This window comes from Nuphar pumila, chromosome 4, assembly GCF_984573655.1.
Source record: "Nuphar pumila chromosome 4, dmNupPumi1.hap1.1, whole genome shotgun sequence".
NCBI classification, from domain to species: domain Eukaryota; kingdom Viridiplantae; phylum Streptophyta; class Magnoliopsida; order Nymphaeales; family Nymphaeaceae; genus Nuphar; species Nuphar pumila.
The window spans coordinates 22,687,378-22,711,087 of NC_143252.1; the positions used below are offsets into that span (position 1 = coordinate 22,687,378).

The 23,710-nt window shown below is 41.6% G+C and overlaps 1 protein-coding gene across 2 annotated transcripts in view; it reads left to right on the plus strand.

Annotated features, from left to right (window-relative positions):
• The first annotated feature begins 480 nt into the window (after positions 1-480).
• The window catches only part of EMB2771 (E3 ubiquitin ligase), a 164,509-nt gene continuing 141,279 nt past the window's right edge, over positions 481-23,710 (plus strand). For both annotated transcript variants that reach the window (XM_090002699.1, XM_090002700.1), the window contains exons 1-8: positions 481-828; positions 1,190-1,253; positions 1,515-1,599; positions 2,007-2,293; positions 13,020-13,125; positions 13,205-13,368; positions 14,847-15,034; positions 15,120-15,189. In XM_090002699.1, coding sequence (XP_089858825.1) covers positions 593-828; positions 1,190-1,253; positions 1,515-1,599; positions 2,007-2,293; positions 13,020-13,125; positions 13,205-13,368; positions 14,847-15,034; positions 15,120-15,189 — 1,200 coding nt within the window. In that variant the 5' untranslated portion in view covers positions 481-592. The remainder of the gene's footprint in view (positions 829-1,189; positions 1,254-1,514; positions 1,600-2,006; positions 2,294-13,019; positions 13,126-13,204; positions 13,369-14,846; positions 15,035-15,119; positions 15,190-23,710) is intronic.

The following is a 23,710-nucleotide window of genomic DNA, read 5'->3' on the forward strand; positions in this document are numbered from 1 at the left end:
GTATTGTAACACAAGCTAAAAACCCAAACACAAACCTGGACTCGCAGGAATGTGCAATGCTATTTATGGGAGAACATTTTCGTCAAACACATATCTTATGGGAGGACATTTCCGTTAATCACATATATTTTTTATATGTTATTTTACTATAAAATCATCACCAATAACATTGGTATATGAATTATCACGGGTACCAAGATATTTCTCCGTAGATACCCCCAACACGAATTTGTGTTCGGGGGTGAACACACAACCCCCTCTCAAACAAACCCGACCTTTCGACACAAACTCCTTTATGGGATGATTACCAAATGGCTTGAAATTTATAATATTTACTTATTACCACACTGTACCGTCCGGAGATGGGCGGTTAGCGCGGCCGATTACTCTATGCCCCGTAACTCAATTTTGCGCACGAGGCAAGGCCTAGTAATCAAGGTGAGGGGGCGCACTTGAGCACGTTATCAAAAGCCAAAGCACAGGAGATCGCCCTCTCTGCTTCCCGCCTCCCTCCCATTCCATCCCGCATTTCCCACATTCCCAGTCTGCTACAACTGCAAGGCTTTGCCTCTGCCCACCGGAGGCGTCAAGGATGTGTGCAGCCGTTGGAGTGCGTACTCTCTCGGTGTTGAGGGAGTTCAAGCCCTTCGGTCTCATCGTCGAAGCCATGGACGGAAAACCCGACGGGGACCCCACCATCAACGACAAGTTCGACTACTTCCTGTTCAGTCCAGAGATCACTAGGGATCGAAACAACGCCGCAGAGTACGAGGCGGCCTCCGCCTCCTGCGATGGAAGCGATCATGAGATATTTATCAGGGGAAACCAGTCAGTGTCCCTCTTTCTCCCATACGCCTCTGCTGTTGCCCTTATTCTCACGATTACTTCCGTCATTTCTCATTTCTGCCGTAAAAAGACAATCATCATTATTTTTAATGAACTTCTGGAGCTTGTAACTTGGATTGCAAGGGGAGTTTCATGGGGTTTTCACACGGATTAGGCAAAAGAGTCACCCTAATTCTGCTTGAACTCTGTTTCTTTGCGGATGTTTGCCATATGATTTCATTTTTTGATTCATATGTCTTCGACGTTCAGTTCGGACTCCTTTTATCTACTTGTTTGTTTCTTGCAATGTTCTTAGTTCCCTATGGATTCTTTTCTCAACAGACAGCTTCTTTGTTTGTCACAGGATTATATGGAGTGCAGGTTCACGGGTTCATAGAAGATACACCTCATCTTCATCGATTATTATGGTATTATTTTACCAGCGGCACATGGATTATAAACATTTCAGTTATTTTCTCATGATCTGCTAGTTTAGAACTCCCAAAACATTTCCTCTTTTTCCCTTCCCCCTTTTTTGTTGATGCCATCGCTGTTTCTGTCTGATTGCATTCACCATTTTGTCTGATATAAGAATGTTTGCCTGTGATACCTTCGTTCAGTTGAAATGTACTCTTCGTTCTTCTCACTCTTGCTCGTTTGCTCGGTTGCTTCTTGGTATCTTATTACAGGCTCGCTGGTGTCGCATGGAGACAATGTCAGAGCCAATGCTCTGTGTATTGCAAGTTGAGACATTGACGATCTTCTGGCCTTCTGGTATGCCCATCTATCCGTTACTCTTCTAAAACACTATAACAGACTGCTGAACTTCTGAATCGCCCTTCTGTCAAAGAAAAGATGCTGCTGCATAGAGCATATCTCTCTAGCGCACGTGCGCACGTGTGTGCATTTCCAATCTAGATGTGCTATTTTCCTAGAAAGAAAGCCGAAAGTGCCAGATGGGAGCAATTCTAGAATGAAATGCCTAAGTGGGCGAGGAAAATTCAGATGCTCCAGAAGTAGTGATGGGGCCCCTCAATTCATTTGAAGAACTAGCAAGTTAGGGATGCTTCTAAAACTACAACGAGGATTTGTATCCTGCCAACCTAGGGCTTTATGATAGAGTGGGATGGGCTAGATGTGCTATTTTTCAATACATAATTTTAATGAGGTGAATATTGCAGGTGAAATGATGTGTCTACCACTTCCATATTCTGTATCATCAATTTGGGCACTTCCTTTTGGTTTGCTTCTTCAAAGGGCATCGGATGGCCTTCGTCCTTCTTATTTACCTTTCACCACTTCTAGCCCATTGCTAAGTATGCGTGATTTATCACGTATAAATCGAGAGCATGGTGCTAGTCCACAGTGCACCTATAATTCACACAGTTCCATTGGCCACAATGTTGAGTTAGATCTATCTATGATGGCATCTCATTTAATTTTAAAGCATCCTTTAGAGGAACCACAAGTAAGTGCCTTTTCATTCTTCTTCAGATTTTATGGTTCTTGCTTCATAGTTTTCGTTTTACATGCTTCATCCATCTTTGTTGTTTTCACTTGGTGGAATAATATTGCTTTACTTTTTGTACCTGTTCTTCTCGGCGAAGCTTTGCCAAGTTCCATATTTTGCAGTGATGACTATATTAAACAGTAGTATTCTGGTGAGAAAACGTAGTTACATCATTGTGCATACATCCGTGCATGGGTGATGTGAACATAAACATAAGATAAGTACCACAATCCACAAAGTGTTTCTTGTGATGGTTCTTTAGGGAGAATAATTGGTGAGGTTGAACGGGGTTTCGTGCTTTTGTATAAGGTCTCTAGTCTCTACTTTCTATGCTTTGTTTTGGGGTATTTGGTTCTTGCCTTTATGCGAATACCATCAACGAGTTTATTTTTGTGAAATCTTAAGTGAGTGGTAACCGTTTTTTTTAATCAATGACTTGTTTGGTTTCTGTCTGTTGATAAGGAAATCTTGGCTCAAAATCCTCTTTTTTCGGTTCAAAGATCACATTTTTATGGACCCGGAGACATTCTCTAGAATGGTTGGTTGTACTTGTCATGAGACAAGAAAAATACAATAGAATGCCACTAAGGGCTACAAGAGAGCACCAATATAAAGGGGCCACTTATGGACCAAGTACAATCTCACAAAGGAGATACACAACAACAACTCATTAGACAACAACAATGTAAAAATATAAATTGTATTACTTCACACAAAATGCTTAGAAAGCACTACCTTACAACACACTAGAGGGATCTATTCAGTGTTGTGAAAAGTGTTGAGGCGTAGCGAGGCGCTTCACCAAAATCTTAGGCGAGGTGTAAAGCGTAAGCCTCAATTTTTTTTTTTAAACTTAAAAAAGATTATAAAAAATATCTAAAATTATAAATAAAAAAAATGCTTTATTGATGAAACAACAACCAACATGAAATAAAAAGATCTCAAATAAATACTGAAAAAATATGAGATTAACATGTAAAAGTAACATTAATGCAACAACTTGATCTATGTAAGTATCTAAGAAATAAAATATGCGCATTCATTCAATAAAAAATTAACAACGAAATGCATATTAGCATTAACAACATCATATGAACATAATTAAAAAATGCATGTTAGCATTAACAACTAATCAATTCAATGGATTCAACATATGTTTTGATTTTTTTTCTTCCTCAATCGGATGTAGCAAGTTGTGCATGGCTTGCCAAATCAATTCAATGACTGACAACTTTTAAATCTTTTTTTCTGTTACCACAATAACATGCTCAACTGACTACTAAAAGAGATAAAACCATTAAGAATTGATTTAGGATGATGGCCAGCCAGAAGATCCACTAAGTTTTTTTTTTGTTATGAGAAGCACCCTTGACAAAACGGTCTGGACCAAAGGTCCGTCGTAGTAAATCAAAAGAAAATCCTAATTTATTTTATTTAAGCTAATAAACTAGAATAAATCAAACAAAAAAGAATTAATATTAAAAACCTAAGAGGATTCTTGAGGCTGCAGTAACAAAGTCTCATAATCAACACTCAAAAGAAGTAGGGCATTTATCCCACACCTTAAAGAAACCTAAAAAGATGACCAGCATATCACAATCTATATAGGAGATTTCGGGGCAGAGGGCTGCAGTCCATTCGTCCTTTGCAAATCAAAAAATGGAAAGATAAGTCGAAGAAAAAATAGAAAATACAAACCGAGAACAAGAATGGGGAAAAAGTGAAACTTACCAAAATGTACAAATTGTGTGTTTCAAATGAATGAACTCGTCTCCTCCTTTCTCTCCGACAACAAACCCTAATACACCTAAACAAATTTTTGGCCCCCGAACTCATCTCCTCCTAACTCGTCTCCTCGGTTCTCTGTTTTTCAGAAAACAACAGGCCCCCAACTGCGTGTTTCTCAAAAAATATAACATTAGGGTCGGGGGGGCTGTTATCACCTTGAGGCGCGTCTCGCCCCGAGGCGTGTGCCTCAAGGCGTATGAGGCGCACGCCTTGGGGCATTTGCGCTTTATATCTGCGCCTCAAGGCACAAAGGCCCTCACCTTGAAGCGAGGCATGCTTTTTGCGCCTTGAGGCACACTTTTAATAACACTGGATCTATTTATAGTGCCCTCTATGCCAAAACGAGAGGCATGGGAGGCAGTCCAACTGCCCCAACAATCATTTGACAAAATAAATAAAATACTTAAAAACAAAAATAGTAAAATAAAAAAAGGGAAAAAGATTATGCAGTCCCTACTAGACCGTGCCTATTACATCAATGGAAAAGACTGAAATACCCTTGACGGGTATTTCAATTTACATACAACAAGAATATATATATATATATATATATATATATATATATATATATATATATATATATATATATATATATATATTAGATACAATATCTTAACTCCCTCTCAAACTCACCTTGCAACAATCAAGTGTTTGCCAAGGAGGAAGTGAAATCTAAGTGACAGAAGCACTTTGGTGAAAAAGTCAGTCAGTTGATAGTTCGATGACACATATTGCAACCTGATGGTCTTTTTCAGAATTCTTTGCGAATATAGTGACAATCTATTTCTTTGTGCTTAGTTCTTTCATGGAATGTATGATTGCCCACTATCTATACTACGCTCTTGTTGTTACAACATAGTCTTAAGGGTTCTGCTATACGAACTACCAAGTCTTCTAACAACTCCTTTAACTATACTAATTCATAAGTAGTTGTTGTCATGACACATTTCTCTGCTTCTGTGGAAGATAGACACCTTATGCTGATTCTGGCATCCTATGTAGTCAAAAGCGTTAGGCGGTGCTTAGTCGGTAGGCCCCTAAAAAGACTAGTCGAGGATTAGGTAGGACTAGTCTGATCAGTTGGTACCCCAATTAAAATATACATAAAAATATGTTTAATTCTTTTACTAAAAAGATGTTTTCATAACACAAGTACAAAATTACACATGCATTGCTTTCACAAAATATATTAATATACATAACCTTAATATGTATATATATATATATATTCAATTATTCATAACATATTCAGTATAATCAACAAAATTTGCTTTCAACCATTTCACAGAAGCACAATAACACATACATATATAAATAACATATTATATAATCCATAATACTCAACATGCTTTCTGGCTTTTATTGAACAATTCATCAAAAACAAAGTAACACAACATATATAAAAAACATAATCATTTTAAATTAACTGTGTAGCATTAACTTGGCATTATTGACTGATCAAATCTGATCTGCTGATTCGTACAGCATAAAGGGCATATTTTAACGTTGCACATGCCTAATCCTTGCAGATGTTAAGTTGGTAGTTAATATTAAAGTAATTTACTGTGAAAATATTGACATTATAGTCCAACCTATCATTAAAAGTGGTTCCAAATTTAATATTGCTGTGAGATAGCAACATGATCCTGGTGAGTTTCTTTTCTGGTTGTTATTTGGTAAAAAAAGCAATCTTGTAAGAATTATATCAAAATGGTCTAATATAATATCAAATCATAAAGTATGTCGTAAAAAAATTAAAATTAAAAATAGAAAAGACATAACACAATAAAAAAATTAAACTCCATAATTATTAGAATTCTAGAACATCAGATAAGTTTATAACATGTTAAATAATAGTATTGTAATTAGCAACTAACAAGACAAAACATATATAACAATGAATAATCCGAGAATTCAACATGAATAAATAAACAAATAAATATATGATCCACCACAAATTACTAGCACATGAAAATAACACTTTCATTCATATTTTCTAAAAATCGATGGGGTTTACAATATCTCCACATTAATTCATTTCTATATGGGTATCTTCCCTCCATTGACGAATTTAACTCAAAAGCTCCCAAACAATGAATAATTTGTATGAGCTTGCAAAAAATTAGAGTAATAGATTGATACAGACCCAGTAGAACCTAGATTCAGTTCGGCATTGGACGGGGTGGAGCATGAAGGAACCAGATCTCATTTGGAAGGACCTAGATCCGAAAGTGCATTAGTGGACCAGCGGGCCCAAGTGGGGCCCACCTAGGGGTCGACTTCCCCTATTTTGGGAGCGTAGGTGGTCGTGGGAAGGGAGTTAAAGCAAGAGAGCAGTGGCTGGAATTAGCTTATTTAATTCTAGCTAAGTCAAAGAAGGTGTTACTTAATTTTGGTTTAAGTCTTAAGAGGTGTTACCTATTCTTAAGATTGAACTTATGAGGTATTACTTAAGAATAGCTACTACTTAGAAAGGTTTTTCCAATTTTAGTCTAAGTCAAAGAAGTCTTACCTTAGTTTAGGTTTTTATTTAATTTCAGCTTTGTAACTTGTAAAGAGGCTTTATGAACCTCTATAAAATCTATATAGCCCATGTAATGCTGCTTGAGGATCATGCTAAATGAATTGCAAAGTTGCATCTCACTCTCAAACTCGTCTCTCCTTCTCTCTCTCTAAACTCAACTCTCAATCTCTCTCTCTCTCTCTCTCTCCCTCCCTCAAGCTTCTAGTCTCTCTCTCTCTCTCTCTCTCTCTCTCTCTTTCTCTCTCTCTCTCTCTCTCCTTTACTTATCTTACCGCTGAGGACCAGACCTTTCAAAGGTCGTGGAACCAAGGAAGACTTGGCTGCTGCCCAAGTCCAAGTACTGAACTTGTGAAGGTGGACTCTAAGGAATCAATGACTGAACTCACTCGGCTCAATCTGGGTGAACCTAAACCTCCAGCGAACCATCAGTGTAACACCCCAAAATCCAGGACTTGTAACTTTTTATGAAAAATTCGAAAGCTTTATAATCATTCATATTATCAGAGTTTTTAAATAGTAATTCAGCGGAAAATAATGTTTGAAATGGCAAGTCAATGGACCTTGGGCGCATTATAGCGCAAACTTTCTTTCGCAACAAATTTGAAACTCCGTATATTTAATAAACCAAATAGATTCTGAAATGCACTTTATAATTATTTAAGACTTGTACAAAGAAAGAGTTTTCTAGAAAGCCTTTATGCAAAATTACCAAACTGTCTTCAGGAGCGAAACGTCAAGGAAAGAGTCTCATCTTGATTTCATCACGCCATCGGAGTACGTACAAACCTAATAATGACCTGTGCCCATAAAATGAGTCAGTTTCACGAAAAACTGGTAGGTACACAAGTGAGACAATATAAAACATAATTAAGTAATTATATTTAATTCTATCATGCTTAGCAATTTAAATAAATGAAAACTACTACTAGCATCAAGAGTTAATCAACGCAAGAGAAATGCTAAAACTAGCATTTAACAATTAATCAGTGCAGGAGAAAAACTACAACTAGCATTAGCAGTTTAATCACCACATAGAAATGCTATAACTAGCATTAACAGTTAATCAAGGCACAATGTGTAATCAACAAGTAACATGAACCGTATAACTTTTATTTCGATATTAGCTGGCCTGGGTGTACGCGCAAGGCACAAATCGTAGAAACAACTGAGACTAGTTCGGGGGTTTATTATGCCATGTATTTTCAATACCCCGAATAGCTAGTTGAGTCTGGTCCTAAGGGGACGGCCGGTGACCGAGAGAGGATTCCTCAAAGGCAGTTATTCCACTTGTTTCAAAGGATGCATCTAACTTTTGCAGAAGTGTTGAGCTAACTTTTGTAACCCGTTTCCCGTAACTCCAATGACTGGGGAGGCCAGATCTTTGCCCGTGGGGTGGTTGTCAACAACCTGTTCATTGGAGTTTTTGTACCGATCCATCATCTCCCTTGACAGAAACCAAAGGTGAATGAATGCGTCAGGCATTACTTAACTGACGACCCATTCTACATACTCTAGCCTTTCAACCATTCGAGCATCTTGCCTGTGAAGGCGATCTATCACCATTTTGTGATTTCAAAGCACGCGCCATTGCACGCTCGAGGTAAACATAGACCTCTCATCCTACTCATCGCAGTACGCAACGTACCTGTTTAAAAATACAACCATAATAATAGGGGTCAACTTTTTGTGAGTGTGGAAACATCACCATTGTGATTTCAAACACGGGCTAATGCACGTTCGAGGTAAATATAGACCTCTCATCCGACTTATCGCAATACGCAAAGTACCTGTTCAAAAGTACAACCACAATGAGAGGGGTAAACTTACTGCGAGGGTGAAAACCAGAGTTATCGGAAGCGCGCTTCGAAAGCGCAAAATGTCGCGCTTTCGAAACGCGTGAGGAAGCATCCCCCATTTTTGGGAAGCACACTTCCCTTTTATGGGAAGCACGCTTCCCCCTCGCTTCTCTATTTTTTTCATTTTTTTCGCTTTCCCCTTCGCTTCCGGTTCTTTAAACCAACACGAGCATCTTGCGTGTAACGACGAAACATCATTATGTAACTGATTTCTACAAAGTGTCATTTGCATACTTCGAGGTTACACGAACCTCTCATCCAATCATCATAGTATAAACAGGTCGTGCCTGTCTAAAAGCATGGCTATGATGAAAGGGGTATTGGTTTCTCAAAAGAAACCCCAACTCGATGCAACAAACATTTAGTTTGACTTGACATGCTCAAGTCTTTCAAACTACTTGAACAACATTGTGCACTTTGCACAGTACAAGATCACCACAGACCTCTTATCCAATCTATCGCAGTATCAACATGTTGTGCATGTCTTGCGATACTGTTTAAAGATACAAGTTTCTAAACAGAAACCCCGCCCAAACTCATACCCATTCCCCTAATTGGGGTTATCCGAGTTATGTTGGAAACGTAAAAAGAGTTAGCAAAAACACTACCCCAAATACGTCGATTTGGGAGATTTGGATGCTATTTCTCATTCAAAGAGGTTCTCAAACTTTACTTTGCAAAATTGTATATTTGGAAAACTGGACTCGTGAATAGAAATCCTTTTATTAAGAATTTTAGCGCTCATGCGAAAAACCTGCATCTTTTGCAAAAGAGCATAATTAGAGTATGTTGAACCTTTCAACATGATTTATCTTTCAAAACGTGAGTACAACATTGTGCAACTCGAGCGAGGCAAGATCGCCACAGATCTCTCATTCGTTTATCACAGTATCCGTATGCTGCGCATACCTCTCGATACTGATCTCTATAAACGAGGATAAGGGTTTTTCAAAATAACCACCCCAAAACACAAGTTCGTGCCCCTCATCGGGGTCATCTGAGTTATATCGGATACACGAAACCGAAGTTGTAAAGCATATCTCCCAAACACTCTAATTTGGGAGACTGGGTTGCAATCGTGCAACAACGACTTTCAAAACCTGCTTAACTAGGCTACGCATTTGGAATCACAGATTCACTTTAGGAATTCCTTTTTGAAACAAAAATGCATAAGTGCAAAGGCGCGCATTGAGCGCAAGAGTGCATAACCTTGGTCAAATAGACGTATCAGGAATTGAAAATGTATGCAAGGCTCGTTACTGGCCTTGATAAATAGGATACGGGTTTCTCAACAGAACCCTCGCCAAGAAGTTCGTTCGAGCCCCAATTCGGGGTTACCCGAGATGTGCCGGATGCACAAACTGAAATAGACAAACACCCCCTTTTCAAATACGTAGATTTGGACAGTTTTTAATGTTTTAGCGTAACTCCAAAAAATCTTCAAGTCTAGTTTGCAGGACTGCTCACTTGAAAAGCCGGGATCCTTGCTAGGGATCCCTCTCCTTAGTCGAAGATGTATCGTTTAAGCCTCTCACTCATCTCTTATCATAAGGGGGAGAGTGGTAAACACCTATGCATACTTCACGAGGATGCATCTAATAGTGCATGTGATGAGCGAAATCATGAGCGTCGTGTGCAATGGCGAGGCGGTAATGACGTATTTGCAAAAGCAGGAGCCTGGGCGCAAAGCGCGACGACAAGGTAAAGACTGAAAGCAGGAGTGCGTAAGTAAAGCCTAGGCGCAATGCGCGACGACAAAGTAAATACTGAAAGTAGAAATGCAAACTCAAAGCCTGTGCGCAAAGCGCGGCGACAAAGAAAGGACTGAAAGCAGGAATGCTTAAGCAAAGCCTAGGCACAATTTGCGACGACAAAATAAAGACTGAAAGCAGTAGTGCGTAAGTAAAGCCTAGGCGCAATGCGCGGCGACAAAAGTAATTGTCAGAAAGCAATACTTGATATGCAAAACTGCGTATCAAGCTAAATAAATGCGTTAAGCAAAAAAGCCTGTGCACTAAAGCGCAACGGCAAAGTAAATGACATAATGAAAAGAACAAGGATCGCAAAACTGCATCCTTTAGTTAAAAAAAATACTTCTATAAATATATATCTATACATATAATTGCTTTAATCTCCATTTTTAAATGTTTTAGCTTAGTTCAGTTCATCCAAAGTCCATTGCACGACTTTTCCCTACCTTGAGGGTTTCGGGGTTGCGCTTCCCTTCGTGTGTATGTAACGAAGAGCTCGGGCCGCAGGGTGCAAGCGAGATTCGCCGTGCAAACTGCGAAAGAACAAAGCATGAATATTCTAACATAGAAAGACGCGTCGACCCTCGCCAGGGGTCGACCTAAGGAAAAGAAAGAAGGGGGGGGGGGGCAAGGGGCGCAACTCCTGCCCTATTAGCCCGCCCTGAGAAAAAGGAAATGGACAAAGGGCGCAACCCTTGCCCGTCTCTTAGACAGAAGGGAGAGGGGCAGGGACGCAACCCCTGCCCGCCTGTTAGCAAATAGGGGGCAGCAGGGGTGTCACCCCTGCCTGCCGACCTGAAAGGAGGGCGACAACAGGGGCATCACCCCTACCTGCCAACTCGCCGAAAAAAGAGAATGAGAAGGGAAGGGGGTTGTGCCTCTTCTCACACCCTGATGGTCAACAAGGAAGGGGCACAACCCCTTCCCCGACTTCAGCGAGGAAAAGGGAAGGGGCGCAGCCTAGGGGTGGCAAAACTTGACACGACTCGCCAATCCGCCTCTTAGGCGGGTTCGGGTTGAGCTTAAACTAACCCGTTTAATAAACGGGTCGACCCACCTAACCCGTTTATTAAACGGGTCGGGTTCATGTTAGGGGTATGCCAACCCGGCTGACTCGTTTAATAAACGGGTTAGGTGGGCGGGTCAACTCGTCAACCTGCTCGCTAACCCGTTTACTCGACCCAACCCGTTTATTAAACGGGTTGGCGGGTCGTGTCGGGTTACCCGTTTAATAAACGGGTTGGGTTCGTGTTTGCCACAACCGACCCGTTTAATAAACGGGTCGGGTTCGGGTTGAGGTATTTTGACCCGCCAACCCGCCAGGTCGACCCATCAACCCGACCCGATTGCCACCCCTAGCTCAGCCCCTTCCTCGATAACTAAGTGCAAGAGAGTAGGGAGGGGCTTGACCCCTCCCCTGCCAAAAACAGGGAAGCAGGGAGGGGGTTTCTGCCCCTTTCCTGAAATCAGAGGAAATAGGGAGGGGGGCTCAATCCCTCCCTGCACACAGAGGGAACAGGGAGGGGGCTCGGCCCCTTCACTGCTAAAGGAGAAAGGATCAGGGTAGGGGGTGTTACCTCTGCCGACCTGCCGGGCAAAAGGGGAGGCAGGGGCTTTCTAGCCACTGCCGACCTACTAGATGCAGGCGGCTCGGGTGTCGCCCCTGCCGGAAAAACTAGTGGCAGGGGCTAAAAATCCCTTGCCGACCAACTAAACACAGGTGGTAGGGGGCATCACCCCTGCCGGCCTGTCGAAAAAAGTTAGGCAGGGGCTTTAGCCCATGCCGACTGATCCAAAGCAGACGGCAGGGGGTATCGCCCCTGCCGTCCTGCCGAAGAGAGAAAAGAGGGGCAAAGAAGAAGAACACGAAAGAAGAGGAAGACACGGAGGGAAAGAGAGGGGAGTTGGGGGTTACCTGCAGGGGGTCGACGAGAGGGATCGAGGTCGTCGTCGTCGGCAGATGAGAGAGGGAGCTGTGGGTGAGGGGGTTCGTCGAACATGAGCTCATCGGAGGTCTGCCGGCCGGAAGGAAGGTGAGAGTGGGAGAGAGGATCGGGTGAGGGTGAGAGAGGAGACGAGAGGGGGTGAGAGGAGGCGGTGAGCTGGGTGTTGAGGTCGGGGAGAGAGAAAAACCGAGAGAGAGCTGAGAGAGAGGGGTAGGGTTTCGAATGAGAAACCCTTTCCCTATTCGTGCTTATTTATAGGCACGAGGGGGGAGGTATCAGGTTTGGATCCGGGTCGGATCCGGATCTGACCCGGGTCCAAAAAAATTCCCCTTATTTTACAATCAGACCTCTATGCAAACCTTGACTAGGCCTAGCCAACCCCTGTAAGTCAAACCAGCCCAAACCCACGTTGAACCCGCTTGACCCAAGCTGATTTCAAAAGTAAAGGAGTTGTCATTGGTGATGATTCCTCTCATCCTATAACCCACATAGGTTTTTCCATATTGTAACCTAAAGTGTTTCGATCACCTTGACCAATGTGTTTGTTGTTCCCAGATTTTCTAAAAAATAGATCTCTTCCCAGTTGACTAGAGAACTACCATATTATTAAATGATCCATCTAGCTAATCATGTTTCTGCAAATCCAGGTAATTTGATACATTTCATTTTTAAAATAGAAGTTATTACCTATAATGAAGAAAGACACTTGCACTTGTCCCTGAAAATGTGCATTAGCTTGGATATTGTAACTAAGCCTATTGAGATAGTTTAGAGATTATCTTTCTTGTTTAAAATGTGATTGGAGTTATAATTTTGCAGGCAACTATTTTTGAAGAAAGGGGACAAATATCCATCATGAAAGATCTTGACGAAAAGATAATTTGGACTAGCGAAGCTATTCCTTTAATTGCATCATATAATAAAGGTTCATTTTTCCACATAAATCTCAATTTATTTGAATATGATAAGGCTTTATGACTCCCATATATGTATTGCTTGTGCAGGTAAGATGCAGCATTCTATTTGGAGAATTGATAAAGTTGACTATAGTTTTGAAACTATGGATGCATGTTCTAGAGGCCATGCCCATCCTCCTGTTGATCCGTCAAAACAGTTTTGCTTTCACAGGATATGGCAAGGAAAAAACTCTCATGCTCAAGCTACTAAGGTGCCAATATGTCATCTTGATTCCCTGGATAACTGGCATTAATATCTTAACTGTTATAGCACATAAATAATGGTGCAGAGTTCATATATGACATCTAGCTGCTTTCACCATTTGAAGATTTCAAGTTCATGCTGCTGAACACACATTCTCACATCACATCCTTATGGAACCTGATCTGCGAGTTATACACTGTTTAATCAGCATTTTCTTTCTAAGTTTCAGGATTTGACTATATTATGTTAAATAGCCATATCACTTGTTGCATTTTAAGTCAAAATGTAAGTTGAAATACTTATACCCCTTTAATTATCAGTTCTGGAAGACAATTTTTTTTAGTTTTTCTCAAAATCAAATATTCTGAATTCTGTTCTATACAACCTAATCTAGTGTTATACTAGCAGTATTAATTAATCATTCCCAGATGTTCTTTTGGATAATGGTATTGTTCATGAATAATTTACCAATTATTCACTTTCTCTGTTGTCATGCATTCACACACTCGACCATGAAAAAGAAGGCTTTCTTCCTTCTCATCATTTAATCATACACCTCATTGTTAGCATCATTTACTTCAGTTTTTTCTTTGTTTTTTTATGGAAAGATAATCTTTCATTAAAGGGTGGCCAGTAGATACTGCAAAAAGAGATTACAAAGAGCTGTACAAAGTTGAAGACAAAGGGAAACATAAAATGGATTGTTATTCCGATGATATTGGGTCCCAACGTACATGAATCTAATAGAAAAGACTATATCCTGTTTTAAATATAATATATATACATATACATGTATGTATATATGTACATATGCATGTATATGCTCTATGTTTCTTACATATACTCTATATTCAAAGTTTATAGTGGCTTTAAATTTTTCTTTCTAGAACAACAATTGAAGAGGCTTCTTCTGTTGCAAGTGCTAGCGGATCTAATCATGAAGATAAGATAATTATAAATAAAATATAAAATGTCTTAACACAAAATTATAGTTTTTTGATGCGCTAGGATATACTATACTTTATTCATACTTATCTTGTTGATTAATTTCATGCTGAATACATATTTGCTATTAATTTTAGCAACTAATTGGAAATTATGTATTTTTTCTTAATTTTTTGGCACTGACTGGTCTGACTAGTCCGACCTTGAACCTGAAAAATTTTTTTGGGGGTCTGTTGATTAGTTACCAACTGGCGCTTTTGACTACATGGCTTACCGCTTACAGCATGTTCAAACTAATGTTCTAAAAGTGTTCTCCTCTGCTTGGCAGTGTGGCATTTCTCCCCTAGCATACCTGTTTGCTTTTACCAACAAGAGCAATACGAACCTTGCTTTTACCAACAAGGGCAATAAGAAGCTTCTTGAATAGCAATCACTCTTTTAGAAACCTGCATAAGTGGTTTGGTTGACCAAGTCATCAAGATATAAACTGATTATGTGCTATTCTTTTACTTCTGACTTTGTACTCCAAATATTTTCCAGGTGTTTTTGGCAACAGATGGCAATGGAATGCCAATTATCTGTTTTCTGCTTCAAGAGCAAAAGGGTCTCCTGTCTGTCAGGCTACAGACTGGTGACCGACTCGATGAGATTTTCTATGACATCAAGCCTGAAATGAGCTGGAGTATTCCTGCCATTGCTGCAGCTGCTGTTGTTGTAACACGTCCTAGGTGCAGAAGCCATATGCTTTCTTGCTCCTTCTCTTAAATGATACAATATATATTTTAATTAACATTTGTGTTTATGTTGTTGCAGAGTTAATATTGGTTTGCTGCAGTTTTCTGACATACTTGTCCTCACTAAGGAAAACAGCCTTCTTATTTATGTAAGTTTTCTTTCACAAATTTTGTTTCTTAATGGTCTTGGTCTTGAACCAGAACAATATCAACCAGTTTCATTATCTGTTGAGATTTTGAATTTATTGTTCTTATGACCAGTAAATAGAAAAATCCCCAGAACCTGCAAAATATCATAGAGCAAATTTGAAAATTTCCTGAGAAATTTATTTCTAACAAAAATTAGCTTTGCACCTTTCTCATTTTATTATCTTTTGCTTTTTTGGAAAATTAAAGCTGCCTTTTCTTTTTAAAAATTTCTTATATTTTTTTGGCTGATATTTTTGTGATATCGTTGTCAATGGCTATGGTACAAGCTAATTTACCCAGTGCTTCTGCTGTATCACAAATTCATTCAATCGGCACTCTTACGGTCTTACATCTCAAAACTGGATCATGGTTGTGTAGGTGGTCTTAAAATTTTATCAATCTCAAGTGCAGATTTACCAACAACAGACTCTTGAAATGTGGGAACTTTTATTGGTTTCTGTTTTTTGCTCAACTTGGTAATAGTTAAAAATTCCAAGTCAATAGGAACTATATGCCAGAAAATACTTGAGTCCTGGGATTGGGAAAAAATGTGAATCATATTTCGTAAATACAGTGAAGAAAGAAACAAGTGCTTCTATGGTTGAGAACAGCCCACAATATGGCCTGAATAAGAGCGCAGTTAGTGCACAACAAAGCAAACGAAATAACATGTGCAACTTAAGCCAAATGAGCAAACGAGAAATGCACTAAAGATATAGATAAGTTTTCATTGTGATCAACAGCCGTGCCACCATGAATGCCTAATCATGAATATGGAAGTTATTCCTACCCTGTATTTAGTATTAATAATCTGATGAAAATCTATTGGTATCTTTAATACAGAACGCTAGTTGTGACCTGAATGATGAATCTAACAGATCAGGCACTATAGACTTGTTAGAAATATATTTACTTTGAGCTTAACTTGTAATCATCTATTGAACTCTATGACATTTCTCTAACCTGTTGGGTCTACATACTTATCCCTTCTTCAGATTTGGGTCTTTGATTGGTTTTGAAGTGTGCTGCTTTTCTGTCTCTTATCCCACTGCTGATGAAAAGGTTGTTCATGCTTTTGTTGAGTGGTCTGTAAACGATCAGACTGCCTCTGAAGAAAGAATTTCAGCCTATATAGGCCTTTCATTTGGAATTGCTTGGCGAACAAATGCTTATTGATGTGTTGTTGCATTCCCTAAAGTGGCCGTATCAGTCAGGATTGCATCACATGCTCTGTTACGGAAGCACAGAAGGAAAATATCAAAGGAGAATAGGCTTGATGAAAAACGTCCCACAGCAATTGCATAATGGGACATGAGTTGTGATTTCCTTTTTATAACTAAATACTTTTACATGTGGACAGGAATACCTCTGCTTTACAAGCATAACACGATCAGACTTCCTAACTTAAAAACAACTACAATATACATATCCATATCCCTTCTCAGTCTCGTCTTTGGATTTATACCTTGCTGACTCGAACGGATCCTGTATTGGATCTGTTACTTGATCTTCCCCACGAATAAAAATGGGTTGAATCTCCTCGTCGTCCACCTTTTCTTTGCCAAACTGTTGCTCTAATTCCACATGTTTCATTCTCCTATATTGAACAATATTTGTTGATATGTCAACAATGCTTCTATTATGACAATAGGACAGAGATCTGTGGATTGGCTGAAGCAACACAAATGATAAATGCCTGATCCATAGCGTTTCAGCTATAACAGCAGCCATAGCCCGATGCTCAACTTCCGTACTTGATCTTGCATCCGTCCTCTCTCTTCTACTCAACCACGACACCAAATGAGAATCCAAGTAAACAAAATACATCGCAACCGACCTCTTCATATCTCGACCTTCTGACCAATCAGCATCTGAATAGGCATCAACAAATAGAGATGAATTCACCTCTTAATTGATGATCTGTGCACAAAACCATCAGAAAGCATTCTTTTAGTATATCTCAATATTCTTTTTGCAGCTTCCACATGACTAACTCTAGGATTATGCATATATTGCAAAACTTGATTAACTACATATGCCAAGTCTAGCTGGGCAAAATAAGATACTAAAGTGCACCTATTAAACTTATATATATGCTCAATTCAAATAGAGGAGGATTTTCATCTCTAGAAGCTTCACATTCTGCGCCATAGGTATCTTGACCATGGTTGGCATTCTTGGAACTTGATCTCTTATTGGCTGCTTGCGACTCAGTGACTTGGACGAGTCGATCTTTTTGTCAAATTTATTAAAAAAAGTTGATCAATATATGATTTATAATTTCATTACCAAATTAATCATATTAAATAAAATAAATACAAAAAACATTTTTTAAATAGTTTATAAGGTAAAACTCAAAATTCTAATATTAATGCATAGGAATTACCCAATTTGCTTGAGGTCATATTGTTCACTTATATTTTTACAACAAACAAAAGGATTTTTATGAGCATTTTCACATTTTTCACATGTTTCTAGCTATGAAATTCTACTTTTACAATGGGTCATTGGAAGTCCAGGAAACAAACTTTATTCAAGAATTTAAATAAGTCATATTTTGTTTTAGGCAAGGTTGTTTGTATTGTATGGTACTCTACTATACCTATCGTAACTATAAAGGAAAATGATACGATACACATTTGTATCGTGATACGAGTGCATATTGTACTTGTATAGTATCTATCTTATGATAGAAGCCCATATCATACCGTATCGTACGATAAAGGCTTGACACATTTAAAAGGGGCTGAAAACTAGTTTTTTAAGTTTTGGGTTTAATTACCTCTTGAGGGCCGACTCCCTCATTTATGTAGAGAGAGAGGTATCCACACACACTAAGAGTTGTGAGAGTGATTTGGAAGTTGATCCATGCAGAAGGGAGGGGGATTTTGTGATTTCATCAATAGTGCATTTCCACCAATTTTCCACTCAAGGAAGTGGGTTATAGTAAAAAAAACCTATTATTTAATTTTATTGAGCTTTTTTGTGGAAGATGACATCAAATGATCCAGCATGTCAATGTGGCACTCGAAATAATGAGTGAAAACAGGTTCAAAATCGAGTGCAACTATTGCTATACTGTTATTTCGGGTGGTATCTCTCGGTTGAAGCATCATTTAGCTGAGACACATATCAATGTTGCGGCACGCACGCCAAGACAATTGCTGGCTATCTTGAAATGATAATTCTAGCAATTATTTACAGGTTTGAGAGAAAAAAGACAACAAAAAAAGATAAATGAGGCAAAAATATGATATGCGAACCCTGGGACGACGAAGATGAGCTACCTACTTTTGAACCTATAACTCCTAGCGTAGCATCAGAAGCAGGAAGTTCTGTAGCGAAGGAGAAATGTGTGGCATGTTCTAGTTGTAACACCCCAAAATAGTGGACTTGAAACCTTTTATGAAAAAGGTTGAAAGCTTTGAAATCAATCATTTATCAGAGTTTAAAACAGAAGTTCAGCGGAAGATCAGGTTCAAAACAACAAGTCCCTAGACCTTGGGCGCATTACAACCAAAAACAAATTTCCCCTTACAAACCGATTTGCAATTCAAATATATATTTTATTGAAATGAAAAAAAGAACCACATTTTGGTAATACAGTTTTAGAAATCCATAATTCTAATCAAAAGAGATGCTTTCAAGGAAACCTTATACCACATCAATCAAAAGAGTCCCCAGGAGCGCAACGTCAGGAAAGGGCATTGCCTTGAATGCATCGCGTCATCGTGCCATCGCAAGCTGTATATCCTGTTCACCACCTGCCCATGAAATGGGTCAGTCTCACAACAGACTAGTAGGGGTGCAAAGGACAAGAAAGAACAAAGGCTGCAATAAGCAAGATAAACGCTAGCTCAAGCAAGAACAAGCAAGACTAGCCGATCTAACCAAATGTGCTGTGGAGTGAGCAAAGCTCTAGTAAAGCAAACAACTACATACAAGAGCAATAAGGATTATAGTGCTAAACAAGCAACTATAGCAATCCCACATATATAATAGGTGAAGAGTAACTAACTCTATCCACCAGTCAAACAAAGCAATTGAATAAGACGAACATTCATAAGGATGCTCGCAAAACATACAAGTACCATTGGATGACTCAGTCTATCGACAAGTAGCTACATTAATTGTGAGGCACAAGCTATTGCATCACAAGCAATTGATAAGCTACACAAGATAATCAATCAACTAGTAGGAGAAGCTAGTTATTACTAAGCAGAACTGCGCAAGCAGTTTAACCAACAAGGGTAACGCCTCGACAGACGCACCTAGCTCAACGAGTAGCGTACCGAACTATCAAGCTAACAAGCAAACAAGCAATGCACGTCAAAACATGCATATCTCATAATCATGCGTATAAGTTATATCTTGTCTCATTACTGAGCAGGCCGTTGTGGATACTCACAAGGCAAAACGTAGAAACAACCGAGATCGATTCGAGGGTCCATTATGCTATGTATTTTATTATACTCCGAATGACTGACTAAGTCCGCTTCCTAAGGGGACGGTCTGTGACCAAGAGAGTAAATCCCCAAAGGCAAACAAAGGCCCAATGGATGCACATCCGTACTTCTGCAGAAGTGGCCCAAAGGATTTCCCCTAACCTCCGATGACTGGGGAAGGTCAGATCTTTGCCCGAGATTGCCATTAATCACTGTCCATCGGAGTTTTGTACCATCCATCCTCTCTCTTGATGAACCATCCCGAATGAGCACGACGGAGGGTTTCTTAACCGCCGTCCCATTCTCATGCTCTGGTCTTTCAACCCAATCGAGCATCTTGCCTGTGAAGGCGTATGATTATTATTTAGGTGAGTTATACGCGCCATTGCGCGTTCGAGGCAACCACACAATTCTCATCCTACTCACCGTAGTACGCATCGTACCTATTCAAATGTATAATCACGATGAAAGGGGTCAATCCCTAGTGAGGGTAGAAACATCACTCTTATGATCTTAAACAATGCCATTGTATGTTCGAGGCAGGCATAGGCCTCTCATCCTACTCATCGTAGTACACAACATACCTGTTCAAAAGTACAACCACGATGAGAGGGGTACAGATCTCTCGCAGGAAATCCCAATGCTTCTACTTTGTAGAAGCCCGCAGTGAACTCATTCCAGTTTCAACTGATCGTGCTTGGGTCCTTTAGACAATCGCAAGCAATCTGCCTATTAGGCGAATAACAATATAACAGGATTAGCTTAATGTGTCAATACACGTTAGAGGTTACTATACACCTTTCGTCCTGTTCTTCGTAGTCCAAACATATCGTACGTGACTAAGGGTAGAACTACAAGAGGAGGAACATGGATCCCTCATAAGAGATCCAAACAATACCTTCACGAAAGAAGGAAAGAGCTACTATCTGGATTTGACCAGAAAGTCTAGAACTAGGTCTTGCATCAGAAGTGATGCAACGCTGATCTAGCGATGACTCAAGTACCTCGCTAGGATCCCCGTCCTAATCATGCACAAGCTTCTAAACAAGGCTTTCTGAATCGTATCGAATAGGCGAACTGAGGTTGTAACACATTTATCCCAAATACATCGATTTGGGAGGTCCGGCCACTACCTCTGCTTTACAAGCTATACATCTTGAAAATAGGTTTGCACCTAAGACGATGTCTTTGAAGAACCGAAGTGCATAAGTGTGTGTCGTGGCTTGTAAGACAAGTGAGACGATATACACTATACACTCGAAGTTGCACTCAGGGAGTGCAAGCTAACAAGGGGCAAACCCGTGTACAAACTAATACAAAGGCAAATCGAGGGGCAAGACTCGATGGGCGAAGCCGCACCGCGAGGGTAGAACGCTAAAGCTCCACACGAGGTATGAGATCATACCTAGATCATCGTAACACACAAGCAAGCAACTACGCAAGCAACTCGTGAGGTAAGAGATCCTATACTGACTGCGCAAGTGTAAAGGACGACTCACGAGGCATGGGGTTGCACCTCGATAGATCGATAAGCGTAAGCAAGTGAAGAAGCATACGACGAAGATAGAATACATGCATGAGCAAGGCATATGCACGAAGTGCGACAACAAGATAAAGACGAACACATACAAAAGGTAAGGGCAAGAGCAAGCACAACAACACATGAAGGTAAAACACGAAAAGTAAAGCAGAAGCAAGGCCATGGGGCATAAAGCGCGGGGCAACAAGTAAATGCAGGAAGTAAAGTACAAGAACGTAAAGGAGGACCAGGATGTCCTGAAGAACAAAGCAGACATAAGCAAGTAAATGCCAGGGCGCAAAGCGCAGGGCAGTAGGAAAGTAAAATGCGAGAAAGTAAAAAGGACAAGGATCACGAAACCGCGTCCTTGAGTTAAAAGACAGGAATGAAAAGCCTAGGCACATATAGCGCGACGTCTACAGAAAGGAAAGTGCAAGAAAGTAAAGAGGACAAGGATCGCGAAACCACGTCCTTGAAGGTAAAGACATACGTATATATATTATACGTATACATATATCGTCCTCTTTTAGTTATCTTTCTTATTTTAGCATTTATCAGTTCATTGTCCTTTCTCGCAAGAATCCCCTACCTTAAGGGGTTGCGGGTTCTCGTACGCATGCAACGTAGGCAAGCAAGAGCTCGAGCCACAGAGGGCGAGCCGGATCCACCGTTCAACCTGGAGAGCTTAGAACGTTAGTATATGCCGAATATAAACAAGCAACAAGGCAACAAGGTCTCTTGCCTGCAGGAGGCAGAGGCAGGAGCTTCTGCATCCTGCAGACAAGGGTGCCAGAGGCAGGGGCCTCAACCCTGCTTGGCAACAACAACAGAGGCAGGGAGCAGAAGCTCCCTGTCTGAAAGAAAAAGGCAGGGGAGGGAGCAGAGGCTCCCCACCACACCTGCTGCAACAAGGCAGGGGGAACACCCCCTGTCAAAGCACGAGACAGGGGCGCAGCCCCCTGTCGGCAGCAAGAACAAGGCAAGGGGGCAAAGCCCCTTGCCGGAGAACAAACACCGAGATGCAGGGGGCAAGCCCCTGCTCGAAAACAGGAAAGCAGGGGGCTTCGCCCCCTGCTGGCACAATGCAGGAGGCAGAGGGACAGAGCCCCCTGCCGAGGAGCAACAGGAGAGCAGGGGGGGCTCCGCCCCCTGCTGGAACATCAAGAACAGTGGGAGCCTCGCCCCCTGCCCAAGAGCGCAAAAAAGGGACAGGGGGGAGGAACCCCCTGTCGAAAGGCGAATGGCAGGGGGACAAAGCCCCATACCGACAAAAGGAATGGCAAGGGGGTAGAGCCCCCTGCCGGCAAAGCGGATGGCAGGGGGACCGAGCCCCCTGCCGGCACAACAAGAGCAGGGGGAAAGCGGATTCCCCCCTGCCGACCCAGCAAGAACAGGGGGAAACAGAATCCCCCTGCGAAAAAGTGGCGATGACAGGGGGCTCGGTCTCCCTGTCGATCGACTCACAGAGGAAGGCAGGGGAGGGGTTAACCCCCCCTACCGACAGGAGGTGTCGACAGGGGCTCAGCCCCCCCTGTCGACCTATCCTGCACAAAGGAGAAAGAGAGGGGAGGGTTTACCTCCGAAAACGGCAGCAACAGGGGAGTCGTCGTGGGCTGGAAGGTCGTCAGCACAGGCTCCAAGGAGATCGAGGAAGACGATGGCGACGACACCAAGGCCTCCTTCGTCAGGCAAAAAGGGGACGAAGGAAGGAAAGGAGGTTCTCGGGTGCCAGCGTCAGGAGGCCGGAGCTAAGAGGTCGTCAGTGGCCGGCGTAGTCGACAGCAGATAGGGGGAGACCTGGAGCGAATCTCGGGGGTACGATCGGCAGCTGCTCGGGCCGCTGGTGGCTGGGGATGCTGGCTGCGAGTCGCCGACCACTGAAGGGGAGACAGCGCCTCCCGGCAGCAGCCGCAGGGAGAAACTGCAGGGAGGGGGAGCCCTGGATCGCCGGAACTCAGAGGGGAGGCGAAGAGGAGAGTGCTCGCACCATCGGGAGGCCGCAAGGAGGAGCAGCAAAGAGGGGAAGAGGTCGGCGGCGAGTCGCCGGACTGAGAGGGGAGGCGGCCGGACGGAATCGCTCATCGGCGTCTCTGATCGCCGGCGGCAGTGTGAGGGAGACGGAGCAGAGGAGAGAGAGAAGGGGCGAGGGTTTTGAACCCTCGCCCGAGACGCCTGCGCCTTTTAAAAGACGCAGGTTCTCGAGGATTCGAGAACCCGGGTCTGGGTTGGGCTCGGGTCCGGTCCGGATCCGGGCCCAACACAGGGGCCAGACCCTGACTTGTGTCCGACACGTGTCGGGCACGTGTCTGACACGAGTCGGACACGATTTTTTTCACGGTTGTTACACTAGTAGTAGCGCTGCAGACACAAAAAGAAGAGGAGGAGAAAGAGGAGTAGGAGGGAGCTCTTTGAGAGGAGGTAGAGCTAAAGGCTCTATTAGGAGCTTTTCCCCTCCTAGGACTGCTCTTAGAGCATAACCCGCCATTTGTACTGTTATGATTCCTCAACATTTAGTTG